Genomic DNA, 22,226 nt, shown 5'->3' with positions numbered 1-22,226 from the left:
TCAACAAGTCTGAGTCTAGCAGCCCAGCATTTCCCACCAACTTTGAGTGGAATGGAATGGAATGAGGAGTGGAGGGAAAGAAAGCGCTGAGGCATTTTTAAAAATTATTATACACTTTTTTTCTTAGAAAAAAAAAAAAGATATATCAGAGTCACTAAGTCTTTTTACCTATAAGGGATCCTACTTCCCCTGGAGCTGAGCAAACCTCATCTGCAAGAAGTTTTCTCTAGAAGCTGTATTCCTCTCACTAGGGAGAACAGATATTGAACCCACCTCACCCGCCTTTCAGGGAAAAAAAAAATCCTACAAGGGAGGGGATCGAAGGGGGAAGGGTAGCTGTTGGGAGGGGGAGAGGGAAAATAATTCTTCAAAAAAGAAAAGTCAGTCTTCTCCTCTCCAGTCTGTGGAAAATCCAACGGGGACGTTGACAAGAGGGTATTTTTAGGAAACACATCCAAATATACAGGGTAAGAGTGAATGTGAGAAAAAAAAAGTTGTGGGTTGTAGAAGTTATCAAGTGGGATTTGCGGCGCTCTCTGCAGGAAACGCGAGCGGCTCCAGTTCAAAGCCACATGCACCAACGTGACATATAAGCCATTAAAATATCATCCTGACGGCTCATTTCTGCTTCATCATACATTCCCTAACTGCTTCCCGAAAGCTGGAAAAGGAGAAATGAAGGATGACCGCCTCGCTGGAACCACAAAAGAGAGGCTTGGAGGGGTTTGTGGTCCCCTCTCAGCCACCCCGAAATGATGTGCAGAAATGAGGCGATCCTGGCAACAGGTGGAGAGGGGTAAGTGCATCAGTCCAGGGGGCAGACAGATGAGACCAGTACCTCCAGCGACCAGGTAGCAAGTGCTCTCAAGGGGGCCATTGGCACCCAAACCCCAGTGGGGGAAGAGGCCCAGCCAGTATTTCTGTCCCATCTCCTCCTTCCTTCCCCCAGCCCAACCGTGGATACAGGCCCCACCCCACTGACACCAAGGGGAAGGAGGGGGACCCTTCCGCAGAGGGGGGCCCTTCCGCAGAGGGCAGCGCTAAGGATGAGTCCATCCCTTCCTCCCAGGAGGAGGGAAAAGGGGGACAAATGGGGCTCTCACTGGCACAGGAACCAGGAGCAGCTTGTTGCCTGCCTGCCCGCCCTTCCTTCTCTCCTTGTAAATTGTCTGGGTGCCCCACCTTGGGCACAAGAAGGGGAATCGTGGCCCCAAGCTTCCCTCGCGATAAATGAGCAAAGCAGGTGCCAGGAGGGGGCCTTTACAGGCGGTCTCTTTGCTCTGCCCCCAAGGGAATGGTGAGGCGGGTCTCTGCTTCCCCTCTCCAGGGTCAAAGAGCCAAGTTAGCCCAGCTGGCAGCAAGACGATGGAACTTCTCCACCCCAACCTGAGGGCAGATGCCTCCTGAGTCCACCTCGGGCCGGCTCCTTGTCCTCCCTCATCTTGGTCCTGCCTCAGGAAGCTGACTGCTGGGACCTGCTCTCAGCGTATGGCCAGCAGTGGGTTCGAGACTTGACTTTCTTTCTCTCCAATGTGAGCAAGAGCAGCAACTAGTTCTCTGGGGAGCAGGCTGCAGCCCCTAGGATTCTGGCCCCTAGCGTAGACCTAGAGGCATTGGAAATTAGGGGCAAGTGAGGGAAAGGAGTTGAGCTGTGAAAGAAAGCTAGGACTGGCTCAAAAGTTGGACCTGAAAGTTGGGGTTGATGAATGGCCCATGGAAAAGTCTTAGGAAAGCGGAGAGGGCTTTGGAGGGTTGCACTTCGGCAGTCACCGTCTTCAGGAAAGTCTTTGGATTCCAAGGTCATGTTTTCCCCGCTTTCCGACAGTATTGGCCTCGCAGTGACCCATACCACCGCACTCCGCTGATTTTTCTCCTATCTCAGCCGCCTGAAGGTTGGGGGAGGGGTGATTCAAAGGGAGGGTTAAATGCCCAAGATGATCCTGCAGGTGATCTACTGATAGAAACTATTCTGGGCACCCAGAGGCTGCCCACACTTCAGCCCCGAGCTGGGAAACCCGAGCTTCTCCCTCTAGAGAATAGGAGAATAAGTAAAGGCCCCTGCCTAACCCAGTCTCAGCAGCTCAACCTCCTGGCGCTTGAGGGTCGGATGGAGGGGAGCCAAAAAGGTCCGGGGTGCAAATGGGGAAATCAGGCAGCCGCTCTGGCTTGCAGCTCCAAGCCAGCCAGCTAGCTTTCAGGGTTTTTGCTCTGCGTCCGCCAGGGACAAGTTGCAGCGGAGAGATGGCCAAGCCTTTCCCGAGCCTGCCGGCGAATCACTAAGAAGCAGCTCCGGAACTGAATGAAGTCTCTGGTTGCAGCTGACCTCTGACCTTGGGTAGTCCTGCGCTGGCTAGGTCGACCCCACTACTTGCAGCTTCCGAGGTTCCTCCAAATAAAAGTGGTGCTTTTTGCACCTACCTACCGCCCCACCTTCTTGGCTCGCCTCCGGCACTATCAATCACTGGGGCTCCCTAGCACCCATTCCTCTTCTCAAGGCGGGGGCAGAAAGGAAGACTCCGAAAAGTCTCCAGGATGTGCTATGGCCTGGAAATTTGGAGGCTGCAGCTGACGTGGGGAGCAAGCATTTGGGGAAAAACGAAACTGAGTTCCTATATTCCGGGGTTGTTTGCCGACCTCAGGTCCAGGGGCCCAGGGATTCCTCCCAAATCCTCTCACCTACCCTTCAGCAAGATGACTGGCTTGTTTGCTAAATGGTATCAGAGTTTGAACCAAAGGAGATGTTTACCCTGGTTTCCTGTATAGGCTGGGTGATGGAAATGCTACGGTCTCCTGTTGCCTGCCCTAGTCCGACCTCTGCAACATTTGTTTGCATGTCTATGGGTCTGTAGTGCACAAAAGGCTGACAGGACCTGAGGCAGAAGTGATCCAGTCCTCTTAGAAGTTGGGTTGAGGTAGCCTTGCCAGTGGACAGAAATCTCTAGGGAATATTACACCCATTTCCCTCAGAAGCAAAAAAAGTAAATTCTATTATTGCCAACCAACCAGGACTTCTCCATGCCAGACATCCTGCCATGAGGAAATTTCAGAGCGAGGACGCCCAGCATGCTGCCCTTCTGTAGGAATGCAAAGTTAGGCCTCCTTTCTTTCCTGATTTGTGCTGGAAGGAGCTTATTACCTTTGGGGAAGAATGCCTTTTGGTTAGAAAGAATTGAAAATAATAATACCCTCTGGGAAAAGGTGAGTTTACCCCCCTGCCTCCCAGGCTTGGACCTAGAAAGGAGGGAAGATGGAAGGGTAAAAGGCACCAAGCTAGTTGGAATTCTTGATGGAGGTTGAGGGGGAGAGAGAGAGAGAGATTTTTGTGCACAGAGAACTGGATACCCTTTAAGATAACAGAGCCCCACTTGGATTTGGCCTGTGGTTCAACAAGTTAAACAACTGCTTGTTCTGTGGGCAGACATCCCCATTGACAGAGGACTTGCTGTGTTTGTCCAGCCTGAGACCTTTTCAATGACTGTTTTTCTTTCTAGGCCAAATTGAGGGTCGGGGTGGGTAGATGCTTCTGTTTGGCTGCTCAACTGCCTTCAGCCTTGCCTGACAGATGCAGAGGTCCTCAGGATGGCTTTAAGTATTTAAGATGGCCAATGGCTTGGTAGCTTTAGCCACAAAGTGAATCTGATAAGTAATGTGTATATCTTGGGGGGGATTATTTCTACCCTTCTTGACTATGAAATGTGGATGATTCGAACCAAATGATTAAAATTATACCTTTTTAATCTGACAAATTTTATATTAGCTTTAAAAAATCAACTAGTGATGGATCCCAAATGGGCCTGGGGTGTGGGAAATGTGAGTCTAAGGAATTCTGCAGCACCACAGGCAGAACAGAATTTGAAAACCTGCAAAGAAATTCCTGTCCTCTCAGTTCAAACAGTTATAACTCAAATTTGAACTGCTAACCTCTCAGAGTTCGGTAGGCTTTCCCTGCCACACCTCACTAAATTTCAATTAATAAACTTCAGAAAAATAATGGGGTTTATACAATTAATTTAATTTAATTTAATTGTATAATTAATTTAAATTCGAGAATCTACAGATTTTTGAGCACTGACTAAAAGAGAGCTTACTTCTATTTGCAAGGTAAAACAACAAAGGAATTTCAAATAAAAGCCTTGCTGGAAAATTACAATTTTTCCATATTTTTATCACCAAAGATATATCATTTTGCAAGATGGGCAGTTCTTGGCAGTAGCCTTTTCTTCAGCTTCAAAATTTGAAAATGGTCAAAGACCGAAAGCTTTCTATAGAGCAATACCTTCTTTCATTCATACATTCAAACCACGGAATGTTGCCACACAGGTGTATAAAATTGTTTAACTAGTGACTGTCACTCTTTTCTCCCCAAACAGGCTCAAACTCAGAAAATGAGATACAAGACATCCTTGGTGATGAGGAAACGATTACGGCTTTACCGAAACACTCTGAAAGAGTCAAGTAAGTTAAAATCCTCTTTTGAATATTGATTTGCTGGTTTCTTTTCTTATTTTTAAGTAGGAAGTTTTGTTTTGCCCTTTGTTTATGTTGGGTTGAGAGTTTGGGGGGAGTTTCTTGAGTTCAAATGAAACTTAGAACACCTTGGTGTTCAATACATTTGCACACAAATCAATGACAGGACGTCCCACCAGCAGCCGGCTAATCCCCCTCAATGCCTACTCATCTGGACGTTCCAGAATTAATATTTGATGACTCTCTCATTGAAACAACCACCCCTGACCTTCTGCAATTCCACTGTCACATTATTCTATGACATATTCATCTTGAATTCATTTCCAGACGATTTGATTGGAATGAGGTTTGACATGTATTGGCTTCCATGAAAAAAGCAGACTTTGATCTGGGTGATAGGGTTTACATGATATACATCATCTTTACCAGGGATACCAGCCTTCTGCAATGTGGTAGCGATGAGGTTCCCACAATGTGGTGTCTGAACAGGGGGTGACTGACAGCCGCTCTGTCAGGAATACCTTCATTGTGAAGAATTTAATTTAATATTCCATTTAGAATAAGCATATGATTTAGGATTGGGTGTTTTCCCTTCCAGGCGTCTAGTTTTCCTCATTTCAACTGTATCACTAGCTCGTGGTTGCTTCCAAAGATGTTTCCTCATTGGTAGGCAAAGCAACCTTCTTAACAAAAGTCAAATGGACAACTCAGGAAATGGATCTCTTATATTATCTGGGGATGATTTGATGGCAAAAAAGTCTCAAGAGAGGTTTGAGTTATTATGTAAATTCAGTTGTCTTGATTCCTTAATGCTGTTTTAGAACATCCTGTTTTGGAAAATCCAAAAGCAATGTTTCCTAAGATTTTGTCACAGGATGTTTTGTAGAATCCTTGTTTAGAAATTAAAGACTATCCAAGTATATTTTATTCCCTACTCAGTCCCATTAATGATATTTAAAGCTCAAATTTTCATAGCAGAGGAGAATATCCTCCTTTATTGCCAAAATCCTAATAGATCTCATCTCCTTTGCACAATTTGGACTTAGAAATATGGATGGGCTGCTGGGGCTTGTTATTTCTTTGCATAAGAATAAAGGCAACCTCCTTCTGTAGAAATCCTGAAGTCTGCCTGTGACTAGCCTCTAAAGAAATTTACCTCTCTTTAGAGTGGCAACCTGACCAGAAACAGGGAAGAAAGAACTGAACAAGTGACTACTGATTTAGATGCAGAACATTCAGAAAACAAGACTTGTTCCTAGCCAGGTTCTAACACAGTGGCCCACAGCTAATTAGGGCCCAGCTCCTGATCTGGGCATAACTTACAACAAACAATCATCATTTAATTTAACAATGCTTAAAACATTAAAATGAAAAAGTAGCCCAGCTGTTGATCTGAAATATCCTACATTTTTTTTCCTTTCCAATGGAAAGAGCTCAGACATTCAAACCAGTGATTTAAGGAGCTCTGGTAGATGGTAGGGCTACCAAATGCCCTATTTCTACAAAGTAGAACTAGGAAATCACTTGTTTACATCATTGTCTTGGTCTGGGCAGGGTGAGCAAAAGTGCTTAGGGCATGATTCTGGGCACTGCTTTGCAGAGACTCTGAAGATTGAGGGATATATGGGGTCTAGTAGTAGAATATGCTCCAAATAGGTTCCCATGAAAACAAGCTTCCAGTGCTTCTTTTTGACATCTGCTAAATATCTGTGGGTTGTGGGATATTCTTTTTCTCTACAAATGAAGCAGAAAAATAGACTTAACAATGCTATAGCTCCAGGCATAGAAAGGAATAGAATGCTTCAGTCAAGCATTTGGTGTTGGGGGCAGGTATAGTGAGATGTTTCTGGAAAAGAAACTCTGAAAACCACTGAGGAGACACCATTCCTTAGCCTGCTCAATTTATAATCTCTGTAGCCTGGGTTCCTTGCTTCCCGGACTCTGGAAGACTTGAAACAATCTCTCTAGACTAAAATACGTCTCTCGGATGTTGACGCCCCACCACCTCTAGCTGGACACTGCTTTGGGGCTTATTCCAAAGATATACCTTGAAGACCCTTATATAATTGCCCAAAGTTTCTTGTCTGTAAATATTAGTTGTACAATTTCTTTTTTTTCTTTATTGCTGTCTCTGGGGAAATATCCTTCTAGGAGAATGTCTGAAGCCATTGCTGCGTTTAGCCAACCAAGATATAGACCATATGGCTCTAAGGAACTTGCAAAGATCAGGCAACCTCAGTGACCTGCAGGTCTACTGACCCCTGGCTACTCAAGCAAGAAGCAGCTACCCAGAATGGGTCCCAGATGTTTTTGGCTTTCAAGATAAGGCTGCATCTGGGAAGGAGCTCCATGGGGCCAGCCTACTGTCCTTGATTTTGGCTGAATCAGATGTGTTTGCCCTCTTGCTGCTGGCACAAAAAAGTCATAGGCAAGTTCAAAGCTTTTCAAAGGCAAAGTGACTAACAGAAAGTGTGTGGTATGCTAGCAGCCTATGTGTATAAAACCTCTGCTTCTTATCCCTGGAGTCCAGAGAGTCAGTGGTTAGAATTCCAGAGGGCCCATAAACTTGGATGAGGAAAAAAAAATGCATCTTTATTTTCACAGCCTTCTATTGAAAAGTTAGTGTTTTCTTCTATGATGAAAATGGACAGCAAATACTGGACTGTTAAGAGTTCAACAGGCTCAACAGGCTCCCTAAGGGGTCCACAGCCTTAAACAACTAAAACCCCCTCTTCTCCTGTCTGTGCTGCTATTCAAAGCTTCTGATGGAGGTGGGGTCACAGTATATATATTAAGAAATCAGGCCTGGCACAGTGGTGGCTTACGCCTGTAATTTCTGCACTCTGGGAGGCCCAGGTGGGCAGATCACCTGAGTTCAGGAGTTCAAGACCAGCCTGGCTAACATGGTAAAAGCCTGTCTCTACTAAAAATGCAAAAATTAGCCAGGCATGATGGTGGGTGCCTGTAATCTCAGCTACTTGGGAGGCTGAGGCAGAAGAATCGCTTGAACCTGAAAGGCAGATGTTGCAGTGAGCAGAGATCGTGCCATTGCACTGCAGCCTGGACGACAGAGGGAGACTCCATTGGGGGGTGGGGGGAGAAAGAAAGAAAGAAAGAAATCCATATTTGTGCAAATCAGAGTCTTAAAGCTAAAGCGGATGAGTTTGACAAACATTCTGAACTATTGGTTGTAGATTACCTAGGTTCCAGTGGAGAAAAAATATTTTAATTGCCAGATTATTGCAGACGTGCCCCTGCACTTAAACCTGAATGCTACAGAAATTGACTAAGCTCCGTGTTGAGATGAGGATAGTAAAAACAGCTGGACAAGGAGTCTCAGGGAAGAACACATCCGGCTTTTGTTTTGCTTTTTGGAGACCTTCATGGGCCAGTCCAGAGTTGCCTAGACAATTGCATGATTCAACAGACACCTGTGAGGTGGGGAGACATTAAATGACTCATTGAGATGTAGAAACCTTTCACTGGAAACCTGGCCAGGCCACTACTTGGATGAGGGGAAGGCAAGGGAAGGATCATAGGCGTTGCCTGTTGGTGGAGGGTAAACCATGGGAGAAGGTGAAAGCCAGGGAGACAAATCCTGAGAGTCTAGTCTCAGAACTGCTGTGTGGAGGCCCTTGGTTTTGAGAGTAGAAAGTGGGGGTCTTTGCAGTCAAATACTCTCCTCTACCTTAAAAAAAAAATACTGGCATAGTATCTGTTGGTAGAGTTACCTAAGCTCTTCCTGTAGGAGGAGCAGAAAGATCTGGACTTGTTGTAGAAGTTAATCCCTCCCTAAAGTGTACCCAAGGGGGGAACAATGCATTAAATGAAGGTCTCAAAGAATCTGCCAACTGTTATACATCAGTTAATTATTTTTAAAAATTTAAAAGAAAGCCTTATTTACTAACCAGGAAATGTGTAAGAATAGTCTTTGGTGCTGGAGGTTGGGGGAGGGACAGTTCAGGCCATTTCTAGTCAGCGTTGCTGGTAATCTGCCCGAATCTCTTGCCTCTGCGAAGGAGTATGGGATATTTTACTCAATTTTTAAAACTTTTCTTAAAACCACAAGCCCTTCTCTGTTTAGGGGGCACTTTTTATGGCCGCCAGGGAAGCCCAAGCGCTTAGGCTGGCATTTTTGGCTGCAGCGACAAGGCAGGAGTTCCGGCCAGCAGCCCTTTAAATCGCCGGACCTAGCAGCTGACCTTAGCCGGTCAGCACAGACAAAGGAAGCCCGACCGCCCTCACAGCCCATCAACCCCCGCCCCCGGGCTTCTGCCACACTCGACTGGGCCAGAACTTAAGTTTTTCCACCGCTGGGACCGACCCCCATCCCTCTAAGGTGGCGCCCCTAGTACTCGAGGCCATCTTGTGAGAGGCGGCCACGGGCCTGCAGGCCCTCTCAGAGCCTGGACCGGGAAACTCAACGTGCACTCTCTACAGAGGCCTAAGACGAGCTAGGAGGGAGGCAGAGGAGGCTCGGACCGCAGGCAACAAGTAGCCGAAGCTGAAAGTGGAAGTCACCCTTAAATCCTTTTTCCCAGAGGCTCCATACGACTGCAGGGTATAGAGCTCAGGATCCCTGATTGGCCCAGGAAGATCTGAGAGCGAAAACCTGTTTCTCCTGGATGCACGCCCGACTCCTTTGTTTCTTTGGCCAGCCAGCCCGCGGGTGGGTGTGATTTGTGGCGGGGAGGGTCCTCTCAGGAAGGCATGGGTTCGAGCCCAGCCTTTCCAGGCCGTCACCACTTCCCACCTAATACTGGCCCTGGTCAGGGCCAGATCCTTGGGTTTCGCGCGTCTACGAGCTCGCCAACACGGGGAGGAGGGGCCTGCCAGGCTAAATGGGAAGAGAGTAGAGAGAAAAGAGAGGGGGAGGGGAGAAGAAAGGAAGACAAAGTGAGGTAGCGGGTTTGGGGAAAATGAGAGAGACGAAAAGGACCAGAAAGACGAGAGAAACAAAACATTTCGGAGAAAGCGAAAAAATAAAATTAGGCTCAAGGACCGCTAGCCTAGGAGTTTCTCAGCTCCTGGCCCCCGAGGCAGCAGCCTTTTTTGGTCCCTCGATCCCGATCCCCTCCTCTTGCTGGCTACAGGGACAAACTGCCCAACCAGACCGCCATCTCTGAGCACTCGTTGCTACCGATCAGCCCCGACTGAGCTCCCGAGAGGACTTTAGGCTCAGCGCAAGGCTCCCTCCCCAAAGTTGTGAATGGTGGCAAAACGCAGCCCCGAGTACTTTCAGGAGCCCTGAGGCAAAGCTCATCCACTCAGCTTTCCGGAGAGGGGGAAGGCGCTCAAGGGGAGAGAAAAGGATTTGTGCCCGGGTCAGAGCGCATGAGCAGTAGAAGCGTGAGATGCTGTGGGGGTGGAGTGAGGGAGGGAAGCCTGGTGTGTGTGGGTGGGGGCGAGGGGATGGGGCGGGGAAGAGAGAGAGAGAGAGAGAGAGAGAGAGAGGGAGAGAGAGACCGACCGCGTGCGGCAGGACCTGTCATCACTGACGTCGGGCCCGGCCGCGGGCCAATGGGCGACCCAGGCGATTGTTCCTCTCTGTGGGCCCGGGCCACGGCCCTGAATCTCTATTGACTTCCTAACGCGCCCTGCTGCTGCCTCTGTAGTGTACAGGATTTCGCGTAGGCATTAATAACCAAGGGGGTGGGGGCACCCAAATCCAAACCTTGAGAAGAAGAAAAAGAGGAAGAAAAAAAAAACTTTGCAGAAGTTTTTTGTATGGCTGTCCTTTCCCCTCCCCACAGTCAGGTGACAGTGGCGTTAGCGGGCCGGTACAGGGAGCTGCGGGCAGCCAGGGCCGGCATGCAGCAGGCCGCCCTCTCCCAGCCAAGCGGGGCACTGAAACTAATGTATATGGCTGGGGCGCTTCAGAACCACCACCACCTCCAACACCATCATTTTTATCACCTCCACTTCCCGGCAGGGCACCGTGCCCCGGAGCGCCCCAGAGTGTTGACCACCAAAGTGCGCTTGGGACTCAGGTCCGACCCCTCTGGAGCAGAAACCCCAGCAACCCACAGGCTCAGCCCTGTGCCTCCCAGTACCCCGTACATCTACTCTGCCGCTACCGTCCCTCACCAGCTCATGGCACGGCAGGGGACTTGGCCGAACAGCAACCCGGCCCAACGGCGTCAAAGGCGTTCGGCCTTTCTCTGTCCACCGGGTTCACTGCTGGCGCCGTCTGGCTCTGAGTTCCACCGCTGACCGCAGAGGCCGTAGTGCGGCTGGGCTGGGCCTGCCCCCCGGGGCCCAGGGAAGAGCGCGCAGCCCACGCCACCCGTTCTCATGCGTGCTATTTGTTTCGACAACAGGTAGCAGCTCTGGACACCATGGCCCCCAGCTCACCGCCGCCTCCAGCCCCTCGGTGTTCCCGGGCCTCCACGAGGAGCCTCCCCAGGCCTCCCCCAGCCGTTCTTTGAATGGACTCCTTCGTCTGGGGCTCCCTGGAGACATGTACGCGCGGCCAGAGCCCTTCCCTCCGGGGCCTGCGGCCCGCAGCGACGCCCTGGCAGCTGCCGCGGCCCTGCATGGCTACGGGGGCATGAACCTGACGGTGAACCTCGCCGCGCCCCACGGTCCTGGCGCTTTCTTCCGCTACATGCGCCAGCCCATCAAACAGGAGCTCATCTGCAAGTGGCTGGCGGCCGACGGCACCGCGCCCCCGCGCCTCTGCTCCAAAACTTTCAGCACCATGCACGAGCTGGTTACGCACGTCACCGTTGAGCACGTCGGCGGCCCGGAACAGGCCAACCACATTTGCTTCTGGGAGGAGTGTCCGCGCCAGGGCAAGCCCTTCAAAGCCAAATACAAACTTGTAAATCACATCCGCGTGCACACGGGCGAGAAGCCCTTCCCTTGTCCTTTCCCGGGGTGTGGGAAGGTCTTTGCTAGATCAGAAAATCTCAAAATACACAAACGAACTCACACAGGTCAGTATTCGGCGCTGTCTGTCGCGTGCGGACCCTCTGGGGAAGCAGGCCCTCGGGTCTGGATTTCCTCAAGTCCCAACTGAGGGGAGGGGGGAAATATTTTGGTGTTGTTTCCATTAGCCAAGGCCATAAAATATTAATTATGCACTTCTATTCTTAGAATCACAGAAGTTTCCGGAGGCTGTGTGTAGGGAGGACAGTGCGGGATTTCTGTTCTGGGGGACAAGAGTGAACGTGCCTAAGTCCCTGTGTGTGCAAATGTGTGCTCTCTGCTCATGAGTTTGATTTTAAGATATTAAGAAACAGCATTGTTCCCCAAAGTCGTAAAGACATACGAACAGCTGTCTAACTTTTTCCCTAGTCCCTTTGGAATTGTTCGGCAGAACTCTTCCACCTGTCACCCTGATAACCTGGCCCACCTGGACTACTAAGTTACCAGGCCCTGGAGCCTTCTTTAGGAGTTGGGGGTCGAATGGGCTAACTTTGTACCTTTTTTTGAGCCTTGGTGGCCGGACACTAGGGATGCTTGTGAACCCTCACTTTTGCTTTAGCACAGACCTACCGGGACCTATCCACCTTAAATGTCATTTACGGAGCTGTTACGGGAAACGGGGACATGTGTCAACCACATCTGCTACTTCTAGTTAACAGGAAAAAAAGTCCCTTGCAAGAGCCTACAAAATTGAACTCCTCTGGCCAGAGCATCTCTAATTAATGCAACTGCAAAGAGAAAGTTTTCACACTTCCAGAACAGCCTGTGAAGTTACATTAATTAGTTTAGCAGCCATTGTTTGTACTCTGCTTAGCTAGGGTTTTCTCGCTCCTCCTCCCTGGAAGTTTAAGAAATCAACGTCGTTTCCCCTCCCCAATTGGGGGAGGGGAGAAGGGGCTGGTGTAGACAGGAGAAAATAAAATAAATTCCAGCTCGGTGCCCCACTTCTCCTACTGTCCGGTGCCTTGTCTTACTCCTACTCTTGCTGGAACATCTACAATAATTGGAGTCAAAGAACTCCCTAAGGCTAGTTCTGCTCAATTCTGTCTTCTCCCCAACTCTCCCTTCCCTGGGAAGGTCCGTGGCCCGGACACTGGCACACGCGGAGACCAGACCAAAGTCCACTTGGAGCCTGGCACTTTATTTCTAAAGTTTGTCTGGAAGTGTACGGTTTCCCTGAGCTCTTTCCGAGCTCTTTCCGGGGTTCCCCATCCTGTCGCACGAATCTCACACCCTCCCCGGAAGTTTTATCTCGGGGAAGGGGCGGTAGGTCACACCCGAATCCTGGCCCCAGGCCTGCTACTCCAGGAGCTGGCGGCCGACTCCCGGAAGGTAAACTCGGAGTCCCGAGCTGGAGAAGGAACTCATCTTTAATGACAGGGTTGTTTTTTTAAAACAAACAAACTTTTACTGCTCTTTGCCGGCCCACTGTTTGAAGTCTGTGAAGCAGAAAATGGTTAAATTCTTAGCGCAGTCGACCTACAGCAGAGCAGCAAGTTCAGTGCGCCAGGGCTGGCTCAGGTTTTCGTCTTTTCAGGACAGAATTTTGTGCTTTCTTTCGGCTCTCGGGCCTGATTCATTACTGGTGGAAAAAAAAAAAAAAAAAAAACCACCACCAGTAAACTACAGTCTTGCCTGCTCTGGCATTTTCCTCAAATCCCCCTTCTAAGTAGCAGCGAGAGAGTGAGACACAGAGAGAGAGAAAGAAAAAAAAAAACAAACAAAATGTTTCTCAAATGGCAATAGACCTCACTACAAATTATTCATGAAGACAGTTCTCGATTCAACAGGAAAATAATTGCCTTTTCAAATATTAATGGCGTTTCATTTCCTCGAGTCGCGGAAGCGGCAAACAGGAGCAAAATTCTCAGGAGTTGAGATTCTCCCTGACCTGAATCCCGGGTCTGGCTTTGGAGGCGACTGTCAGCACCGAAAGGTTTCACTTTGTGGCGGTCACAGCGATCCCGGAACAATGGTGCCTCAGGGAGGGTGGCGCAGGCCAGCTACAGCTCTCTGCCCCGCCACTGCCGCCGAGCTCCTCTCCCGGGACCCCTCGGCCAGGAGCTTGCCACACCTTCCCCGGCGTCTGATAGCGAGTCAGTGCTGGGGATCCGAGGTAGAGGAGAAGAGACCGCGCCGGAGCGCAGTCGCCGGGACAACCAGATCCAGCCACAAGTGCGAGAAAATGGCGCTGGCCCAGCTGCCCCGAGCTTCCGAACTTTGTCGGGCGGGCTCCGCGCAGAGTCGGAGAGGAGGCCTTTCCGGGCTGCGGAGCCTCTAGGAGGAGAATCTGGGTCTTTCACAGCGCAGCCAGGCCTAGGACGCTCCGAGCGAGCTGCAGGGGCCTAGCCTAACTCTGCCTTTCCACATTCACCCACCCACCCAGGGCGCAGCGCAGGGAGCTGAAGGGAGGGGTAAGGACTGGAGGCCGGGTGTTGGCGGGGGGCGGGGGTGATGTCAAGCGCGGAGACCAGGGCGCCTCCTGCAGCTATGGAGCGAGCTGGGGCTCGGCGTCACCTGGCCTTCTAGGGGCCTGCGAACTTCCCTGCTGCGGGTATCACCTCAGTGCCCCGCTGTTTTCTCCTCAGCTCCTCGTCTGGAGCGAAATCATTGTTTTTGTTTTACGTGAATGTCCAGCGAGGCACTCACGAGATCGGATAAGTGTTTGGCGGGAATTTGTTTTCGGGTGAGGGGAGCATCAACCTCAAATTCCATTTCACCTCTGTTTTCTCAAAATAACCTTGGTTCTTTTCCAGGGCCTGAATTTCATGGTTTTTTGTAAGGTTTTTTTTTTTTTTTTGGAAATGGAAAAAAGTTTTGGGTTTGCAAATGCTGACAGTAATCAGAGGAGCGAAAACAAGGGGCAAATAGGAACACTGATTTATTCTGCATCTTTCTCCCACTGTTTTATAAAATGGTACCGGTGTCCCGCGAAATGGCAGGTGCCTTCCAGACGGTCGGGTGTACTAGCTGTACTCTTGTAAGGTGGGAATCCAGCGACTGGGCGGTGCCGGAGACCCGGGCTCAGAAGCCACTGACTGCGTAGAAGCGCGGGTTATGCGCAAACGTCTCTGTCCGAGCCTCAGCAGGGTTCGGGAATCCGGGCTTTGTTTGTTCAAACCGGCCCCAAAGCGCCTATCTTCCCCAGATACGGCGGGAGAAGCAACTACAAAGGCAACAGTTCTCCAGCCGTGCGTCTTTCTCCTCAGCTAGACGCCAGGTAGCCGGTCCCTTAACTCAGAGCGCTGGGAGGCAGCCATTTGTTTAAAGCGCCCAGACACCTTCTTCCCCCATTTCCGCAGCACTTCATCTCCGGCACGAATCTAGGCTTCCGGATTCTCGGGGTCCTTTCCTCTCCCACACGTCAGCCAATTCAGGTGGCCGTGAGCTCCCGGATTGGGGCTCGGTCCGGCCAATATTGTCACTCTAATGCGCACTCGCGCCTTCCCTCGGCTCTACAGGGCATCGCAGCCCCCGATCCCAGCCCCTCCCAGGTCTGTCTTAGCCGCCCAGTCGCCCTCCAGTCTGCGGATCCGGGCCCGGCCTGACAGCAGCCGCTGTTCTCTTCCCGAAGCCGCAGCGCTCCAGGGCGTGGTTGCAGTAGAGACCTCGGATCCCGCTCAGCCTGTGGGGAGCCTACCGCGCCAACCCCTCCTCTTAGGCCTGAGAGGCCCGACAGCCAGGTGGGGGTGGTCTGGGGACCCTGGTCTACTTCGCAAGTCAGTTTGGACTGGGAGGGCCAGCTGCCCACAGCTCGGTCTCCGAGAGGCCTCTGGAGCAGCGTAATAAAATATTATTGCCGGCGCGCGTATCTGGAGGGATCCCGGAAGGTTTAGGCAAGATTTGAAGAATGCTGCTAAATGTTTGCCCTCAGGGGGTAGAAAGGAAGAGGGAGGGGGCTCCATATCCTGTAAAAATCTCCTCTGAAGTGAATCATTGCTCAGAATACCTTTCCCTGCAGCACGAATCCACATTATGCTCATACTATGTGCATCGGCTGCGCATCCTTAAATTATTTCATCGCTTTGGCGTTTGCACAAAACCTACTTTAGGAAACAATTTGGGCCAGGATGGGGGTGGGGAGGGATGAACGGCTGGGCAGGGTAGCGGCAGAGACGTTTGGCTGAAACAGCAACTTTAAATCCAACAGATGTGACCTCCCCCGTTAATGTATTTCCGAGCAGAGGTGCTTCTGGTTCCAAGCGGAGAAAATTTGGAGGAAACAACCCGAGTGGATCAGGATTTCCGAGGATGGAAACTCGACTAAGATGGAGTCACTGTCGCTCCTCCTCCATACCCTCCCCCAGAGCCCAGACGGGGAAGGGGGGGAGCGATGGAGGCGCTCGGGAGAGGGCGCCGGGGGCGCTCTCTGCGCGAGGGAAAGGGGTGCTCGACCTGAGGCGCCATGGAAAGGGATTTCCGAAAATCTTTTGTAGTCGTTTTCCAGAAAATGAGAGATGAATGGGGGAGGGTGGCGAGCACCTGAAGGGAACACGATCCGCGAGCACTAATGTTTCTGCGTTGCCTCCGCCAGGCGAGAAGCCCTTCAGGTGCGAGTTCGAGGGCTGCGAGCGGCGCTTCGCCAACAGCAGCGACCGAAAGAAGCATTCGCACGTGCACACTAGCGACAAGCCATACACGTGCAAGGTGCGCGGCTGCGACAAGTGCTACACGCACCCCAGCTCGCTGCGTAAGCACATGAAGGTGCACGGGCGCTCACCGCCGCCCAGCTCTGGCTACGATTCGGCTACACCGTCTGCCCTCGTGTCGCCCTCGTCAGACTGCGACCACGAGTCTCAGGTGGCCTCCTCGGCGGCGGTGGCGGCGCGTGGCGCCGACTTGAGCGAATGGTACGTGTGTCAGGGCTTGGGCCCCACCGCGGCTGCCCCCGCCACGCCCCTCAGCCCCGCACCACCACCTGGCCTTGTTGCTGCCGCCACCGCTGCCTCCGGTATTAAGGCTGCCTCTGTGGTTGCTGCTTCGGCACACACCGTCTGCAGAGTAGGCCAGGTTTCTGAGGCCTGAAGAGGGCGAGGGCGGAAGGAAGGAAGGCCGGCCGGCCACCAATAATTGTCGTTAGAGCTCACTGAATATACTAATATAATGCCCATTATTTTAAAAGACAAATATGGTCCCCATATTTATTCTGTAGTCACACTCAGCATCGTCACCCCCACTCGTGCCTTCATAATTGTGTAGCATAAAACCAGTGTTAGGGGTGAAGAGAGACAGGGCGATGGAAAAAAGCTGGAGAATTTATATGCAACTCTGGCAACTGTAGGTGGCAAAAGTAAAGCCACAAAGTCCTCTCATGCTTCACAGAATGGGAAATATTTTTCTCGAGGACTGGGCGCTCCCACCTGCACTCCAATCCTCCCCTGCCCCACATTAATTTCAATCTCAGAAGTTCAGATCAAGAGAAGGGGGCAAAGGGAATTCCAGAGCCGTTTTCTTGACTCCAGTTTCTTTCCTCTCTGCCTTCCTATGGTTTCCCCTTGCCCAGCTATCCTCTGAAACAAAAAATACAGAAGTACTAATTTTCCAGCCACCTTATAAAGGAGATAAGGGAGATTCACCGTCTTTTCGGCAGGGGTGGGTGGGTGGTGGTTATACGCTCCCACCCCCATGGAGTGGCCTGGGCACACAGAGAAACATCTGCCTGTCGTCCACAGACTCGATATACATTGTATACTTGGGGTAGGGAGTGAATTCAAAACAACAGGAAATACAGACAAAGGAACGCCAGAGAGGCTTCAGGATTCAATGCAGTGAGGCCTCCTCGGGTCCTTTTCCCATCCCAACCCCTGTCGAGGCGTTGCCTGTGGAGTCTCGTAGGTGCTTGGGCTCCGGGTGTAGAGCGAGCCGATGACGTCACTGAGTCGAGGCTTCTAAAGTGGAAGGACCTGACCTAGGCGGCAGCGTCTCGGTGAATAGCGTCAATTCGGTGATGGTCTTTGTCAACAATTGCACAATGTTGGTCTTATTTTTAAAGAGGTGGAGGTGGGACAAGAGAAATGATCCACAATAATAAATACTGTAAAGGCAAACACCCAGTGGGTCTAGATTAAATGTGTATTTGATATGCTGTGTATGAAGTCCCCAGAAAAAAACAACCAGATGTTGAAGGCGGGGGAGAGGAAGGCCTTTGCAATTGTTGCCAAAGGGGAAAAAAATCAGGTCCTGTTTTCCCTCCTGTCTGCAGGAGAAGGGGGCTGACCCAGAATCCTAGCTAAGATTTGAAGAACAAGAAGAAGAAAAGGAAAATAAAATAATAAAGCTTTGGCAGATTCATTCCAGTCCCCTAAGAATTTGAAAATCAGTGTGTGTTTGTGTGTGTGTGTGTTGGGGAGGGAGGTGGATTTTCCCTCTGGGGAGGACCCCACAAAATAGCTCAATTTTAAAAGCTGAGCCCAACAAACAAGTCTTGGCCCTGCCACTGATGAATTTTCTTCTGCTCTCTCCTATTCAGATACAATTAGAATTAGCACTCCTGCCTGCAGCCCCCACAACTTTCATCAGATGAAATAACGTCCTAACTGGAGTGGAACTGTTTTCATGGCTCCAAATAAAAAATGCAATCTTCCAAACACACCCTTAGTGAATCCGTCCTTGAGAAAGAACTGAAATTCCTGCCTCCCCCTAACACAATAGGGCCCAGAGGCTGCCTGACCCAGCACAGGCAGTCGGCAACAAACAACTCTTTCCCACCGTGAAACACCGACCCCACCACTAAGGTGCAGAGGGCATCTGCGGAACTTGCTGCTTCTGCCGATGTTTAAAAAGTCCCCCTTCCTGAAGTAGGACTCCTTTCTTTCTCTTCTGTTTGTGGGCTCCCCATTTTGCCTTCTATCCCCATCTAAAATAATGAAATAAAACAAAAATGTTTGGTCGGCCACTAATCGCCTTTAATTTTTCATTTGCTTGTTACAGATGTCCACCGCGTTGCTCGCAAGGTAATCTCGCTCCGCGCAGCTGAGCGCCCCGCATCTTGCGCCTGCGACATCAAAGGGTCCGCGCACAAAGCAGTGTTTCTTCGCCACGGTGCATCTTCATGGTAAGTTAGGATTTCTATGGCAATGGGCAAGTCGCACTGAAATCCTGAAAGGCCAAGCCTGGAGCCCGTCCAGGCTTTTCATTAAGGACATAATATTTACGTCTAACAGAGCTTTTTTCTTGTGTATACAAGTATATATTTTTGTTTGACGCGGACTAAATCATTTTCATTTAATTTCCGGTAAACAAAACCCACGCGAATGGGCACTTGTACCCGATCATAATAAAAATGGATAATAATGTGAAGGAAGAAAAGAGCCGCTTGAATCGCCGCTCAGCCCTCTTTGTTTCTGCTTTCTGCGGTGATCAGAGGGCGCATTTGGGTTTGATGGCGAGTTTCTAAAGGCGAGGAAATGGTTTGTAAGAGGGGAAAGAAAAGGAGAAAGGTCTAATCAAGCTCGGGTTGTTCAAAGAGTCGGGTTTTAGGGTTGAAAGTGTGAGTTTGACGGTGCATCAGCATGCCGCGTTAGGCTCGCCATGGAAATACGCGCGGGGAGCGGTCGCTTCAAAGGCGGCACACTTCACTACAGACACTCTATTAAGATACATTTGCGCTGACCTTTGCTTTCACGCCATTTAATACTGTCACTGCGCTCTCCAGTATATACTTCCTTCCTAGAACCCGACTTGCCCACGTTTAGGGGTTCACCCTGCACCCTGATGTGGGAGGCTTTGGTTCAGGGGACACTTTCAGGAAAGGGAGGAGCAGGACTCCGTGCATCTTGACTGCGCCCCAAAGAGGCTCCAGGGTCAGAAGTAAATAATTTTAAAGCAGCCTCAGAAGCTTAACAAATGAGCATTCCCAGCTCAGTTTTGTGCAAATCGCCTGACTCCTGAGTAGGATGGAGGCTTAAATTTGGTGGGGACTTGTGGGGAAGGGAGTCACCCTTGGGTGTCTGAGGAGTTCAAATTGTACCCTTGGGACATTTCCACTCTGGCTTCCATGCCACTCTTCTTCCTCTCCATCCCAGAAGTCTCTTGCGACCCCCCAAACTTGTTTCTTTTTAAGACAGTGTGTGTGGTACCCTCAGGCCTGAACTTGTCCTAGATGCAAACTCAAGAGCCCAAGGCCAAGGGGATGTGGGGAAGATGGCAGGAAAGTTAGAAGTCCATGTTCCCTTAATTGTCTTGTTGTTTATTTTATCCAAGTACCCCAGTGAATAGGGGAAAAATAAACACGGTGAAAAAAAAATCAAACAGTGGAGTCTTCTTTAGTGCCAGTCCTTGTGGTTGAATAAAAAGGATGGTCCGCTTTCTATTGAGCTGAGAAATCTTTGAAGTGGGAGTTATTATCTGAGACATTCCTGCTTGTCGTCCTAACAACGCTGATGAAACGTAAAAGGTTCTTTGTCAGCGATTTGTTCTCCTCTCTGTCAAACTCCCTCTGCCCCGTTAGTTTTAAACCGTTTCTAAAGAGATAAAAATCAAACTTCTTTAAAAAAAAATCCACACACTGCACCAATACGTAACTTTAGGGCTAAGTCTTGCTAAGGGATAAACAAAAGCAATGCCTAGACATCAGGGTCAGGGCCTGGCCTGGTGAAGTATGCAGATGTTGGGGGGCCCTTGGCACAAGCTTTGGGACTTAAGGAAAAGAATGCAGAGAAGGAGCAAGCAGAATACAAACCCTAAGTCCATAATTGAGTGTCTGCTTCTTTCTGCTCTGGCTTTCACTGAGCACAAGTTAGGTCACCTGGATGGGTTTTTGGGTACCCCTCTGGCTCCTAATATTCTTGCCCAGGATCCTTGGAACTTAAGACTGCAGCCAAGCAATTGTTAATATCTCCCACTTCTTCAAAGACACCTCTGCTAAAAATATACCCATTGTGTGTTTCTTCTCACTGGCAGCAATCAGAAAGCCCTTTCTGCCATTGATAAGAAGGAGAATAGGTGAGGGAAAGAGATGTTTTATTAATTTCCTGTTTCCTTCAAAATCTTGGCAATTGAAGTTTAGAAGCTTTGGTCTACAACATAGTGATCCAAAATGCATGTAAATGCCCATCCTTCCCCTCATCCACATGTGCATTTCTTCATTTTATATTGTGCCCAGGAAAGAAACCAGTTCAGGTTTCCCAAAACCTCCTGTTGTGGTTTTAAAGGTGATTTAAATAAATAAGGATGTGCTGGTCCCCCCACACTGTGTGTGCTGAATAAATGATTTGTAAAGAAGTTTTTCCAAGCTGTAACCCATGCTGTTATTATAGTTGCTGCAAAATGTTGTTTCTGATATTGATTTTATTTGTTAACTGGAGGTCTCCATATGTTTGTTTATATTGCTAATTTATGGGAAAATGTAATAATTGCAATGAATGTGAATTACACAGACAGGCAAACACTTTGTAATCATAATTCACATACACACAAAAGCCTGGCTGAGACCTTAGACTGTTTGTACCCTCTCTACCCACACTGTTTGTGATTTATCATCTGTCTCCTTAGTGTCATTTAAATTATGAACTAACTTGAAAATAAAAAGTTGTTTGACTGAAAGTGATTGTTGAATGAACAACAAAGTTGAAAGCCATGGCTTGATCTTGTAAATATGTAAATGTAAATGATATTAAATCTGTGATTTCTTTTTCCTCCAAAGGCCTTTGTGTACATGGAGCTCCATTTGGCTATTTTCTTTGGAAATAAATGATGTGACGTTTCCCTTCCTCTTTTGAATCTTGGTGTCCTGTTATTGTTTCTTCATCCCGGGAGAGATTCGAGGCCCTCCAGAAGCCTCCAATTCTCTCCTCAGTCTTTCTTCACTGCTTCACACAAATATCTCTGAGACAGAAAAATAGAGGGACCCCCTAAAGTGGCCATTGTGAGAAAGATTTCTCTAGTCCCAATGACACTGACGTCACCAACCAATTTATTAACAGTGTAGAATCAAAAAGTTGAAAGGATGCTCTCAGTGTCTGCCAGGAAAAGCTAACTTTCTACATTTCCAAATCAGAGCAACCTCTAATAAACCACCTCTGAATTCCCAGAGTAGAGCCCAGTACCTGGTGGGAATCAAAACAAGGAAAGAAAAAGATGGGGCAGTTCGGCTGTAAGACCTGACTAAGCTCTGATGGAGTGTCTCAGGCACAGTTGCCCGCAGGGATCTTCCTAGCTGGATCCCGCCCCTCTGGGAGAAGCGATTTTTCAGACCTCAAGGCTCCCTTCAGATAACTGCGAAGGTCTATGCCTGAAGACTTGGAGGCTACAGCCCACATGACATTTCCCTGGGCCCCAATTTAAATATCTGGTGGGTTTCAGCATCTGATGCATGCACACTCTTATCTGGCCCAGCCACTGGCAGACTTATTTCAAATGAATCACCACAGTCATTCTCCCTCCTCCACTGCACGGTCACTGGACCTCTAGGTACTCGCATACCTTGCTTCCCCAGCACCTACTGCTCAGGCGCCACCTCAGCGAGCAGTTAGCCTGACACCTTTTCGACTCCTGAGAAGTTGGTTCTCGTGGGCTTGGCTGGGGCAAGAGGCTGGATGGAGTGGGAAGACAACGACACCTGGGGTGGGAATGCTTGGTCTCCTTAGAGAACACCGTGGAGACTCAACTCGTAGGGCAAGGGCTGCAGTCCTGGGGAAAACATTAAGAGAAAGGACCCCAGCTCGCAAAGCGCAAGGGTGACGCGCAGGTGTGATAAAGGAGGCCACGAGGGGAAACCAAGACTATGAGTCCGAGTAGATGGAATCCCTGAGGAAGGAGGCCCCTGGGCATTAACACTGGAGTTAGCGCCCCCTCCCGTTCCTTTCGCGGAATGCCCTGTACCTCCGGCT

General features: G+C 49.6%; 1 protein-coding gene across 4 annotated transcripts; it reads left to right on the top strand.

Moving 5' to 3' along the window:
- Positions 1-390: 390 nt before the first annotated feature.
- On the top strand, positions 391-21,117 carry ZIC4 (Zic family member 4). 4 transcript variants are annotated; one of them, XM_012437144.2, is made up of 5 exons: positions 391-796; positions 4,371-4,455; positions 10,788-11,405; positions 15,932-16,247; positions 18,328-21,117. In XM_012437144.2, coding segments are annotated over exons 2-5 (1,005 nt in total). In that variant the 5' UTR covers positions 391-796; positions 4,371-4,385; the 3' UTR covers positions 18,329-21,117. The 4 variants fall into 4 exon arrangements, with proteins under 4 accessions (XP_012292567.1, XP_012292571.1, XP_012292570.2 ...); XM_012437143.3 differs by lacking the exon at positions 391-796 and adding an exon at positions 2,720-3,198; XM_012437148.2 differs by lacking the exon at positions 10,788-11,405.
- The last annotated feature ends 1,109 nt before the right edge of the window (positions 21,118-22,226 follow it).

Source organism: Aotus nancymaae, unplaced genomic scaffold (genome assembly GCF_030222135.1).
Source record: "Aotus nancymaae isolate 86718 unplaced genomic scaffold, 86718_ANA_hifiasm-v0.15.2.pri h1tg000019l, whole genome shotgun sequence".
Classification (NCBI taxonomy): Eukaryota; Metazoa; Chordata; class Mammalia; order Primates; family Aotidae; genus Aotus; species Aotus nancymaae.
The sequence above is the reverse complement of the archived record's forward strand: the minus strand, read 5'-3'. Positions and strand labels throughout refer to the sequence as shown.

Excerpts from the sequence above, each read along its gene's own strand:
- ZIC4 (XM_012437143.3), top strand. The coding sequence starts at position 3,064 with ATGCTGCCCTTCTGTAGGAATGCAAAGTTAGGCCTCCTTTCTTTCCTG. Across the intron at positions 3,199-4,370 it reads ATAATACCCTCTGGGAAAAG|GCTCAAACTCAGAAAATGAG; the intron begins GTGAGTTTACCC and ends CTCCCCAAACAG. Across the intron at positions 11,406-15,931 it reads ACACAAACGAACTCACACAG|GCGAGAAGCCCTTCAGGTGC; the intron begins GTCAGTATTCGG and ends TGCCTCCGCCAG.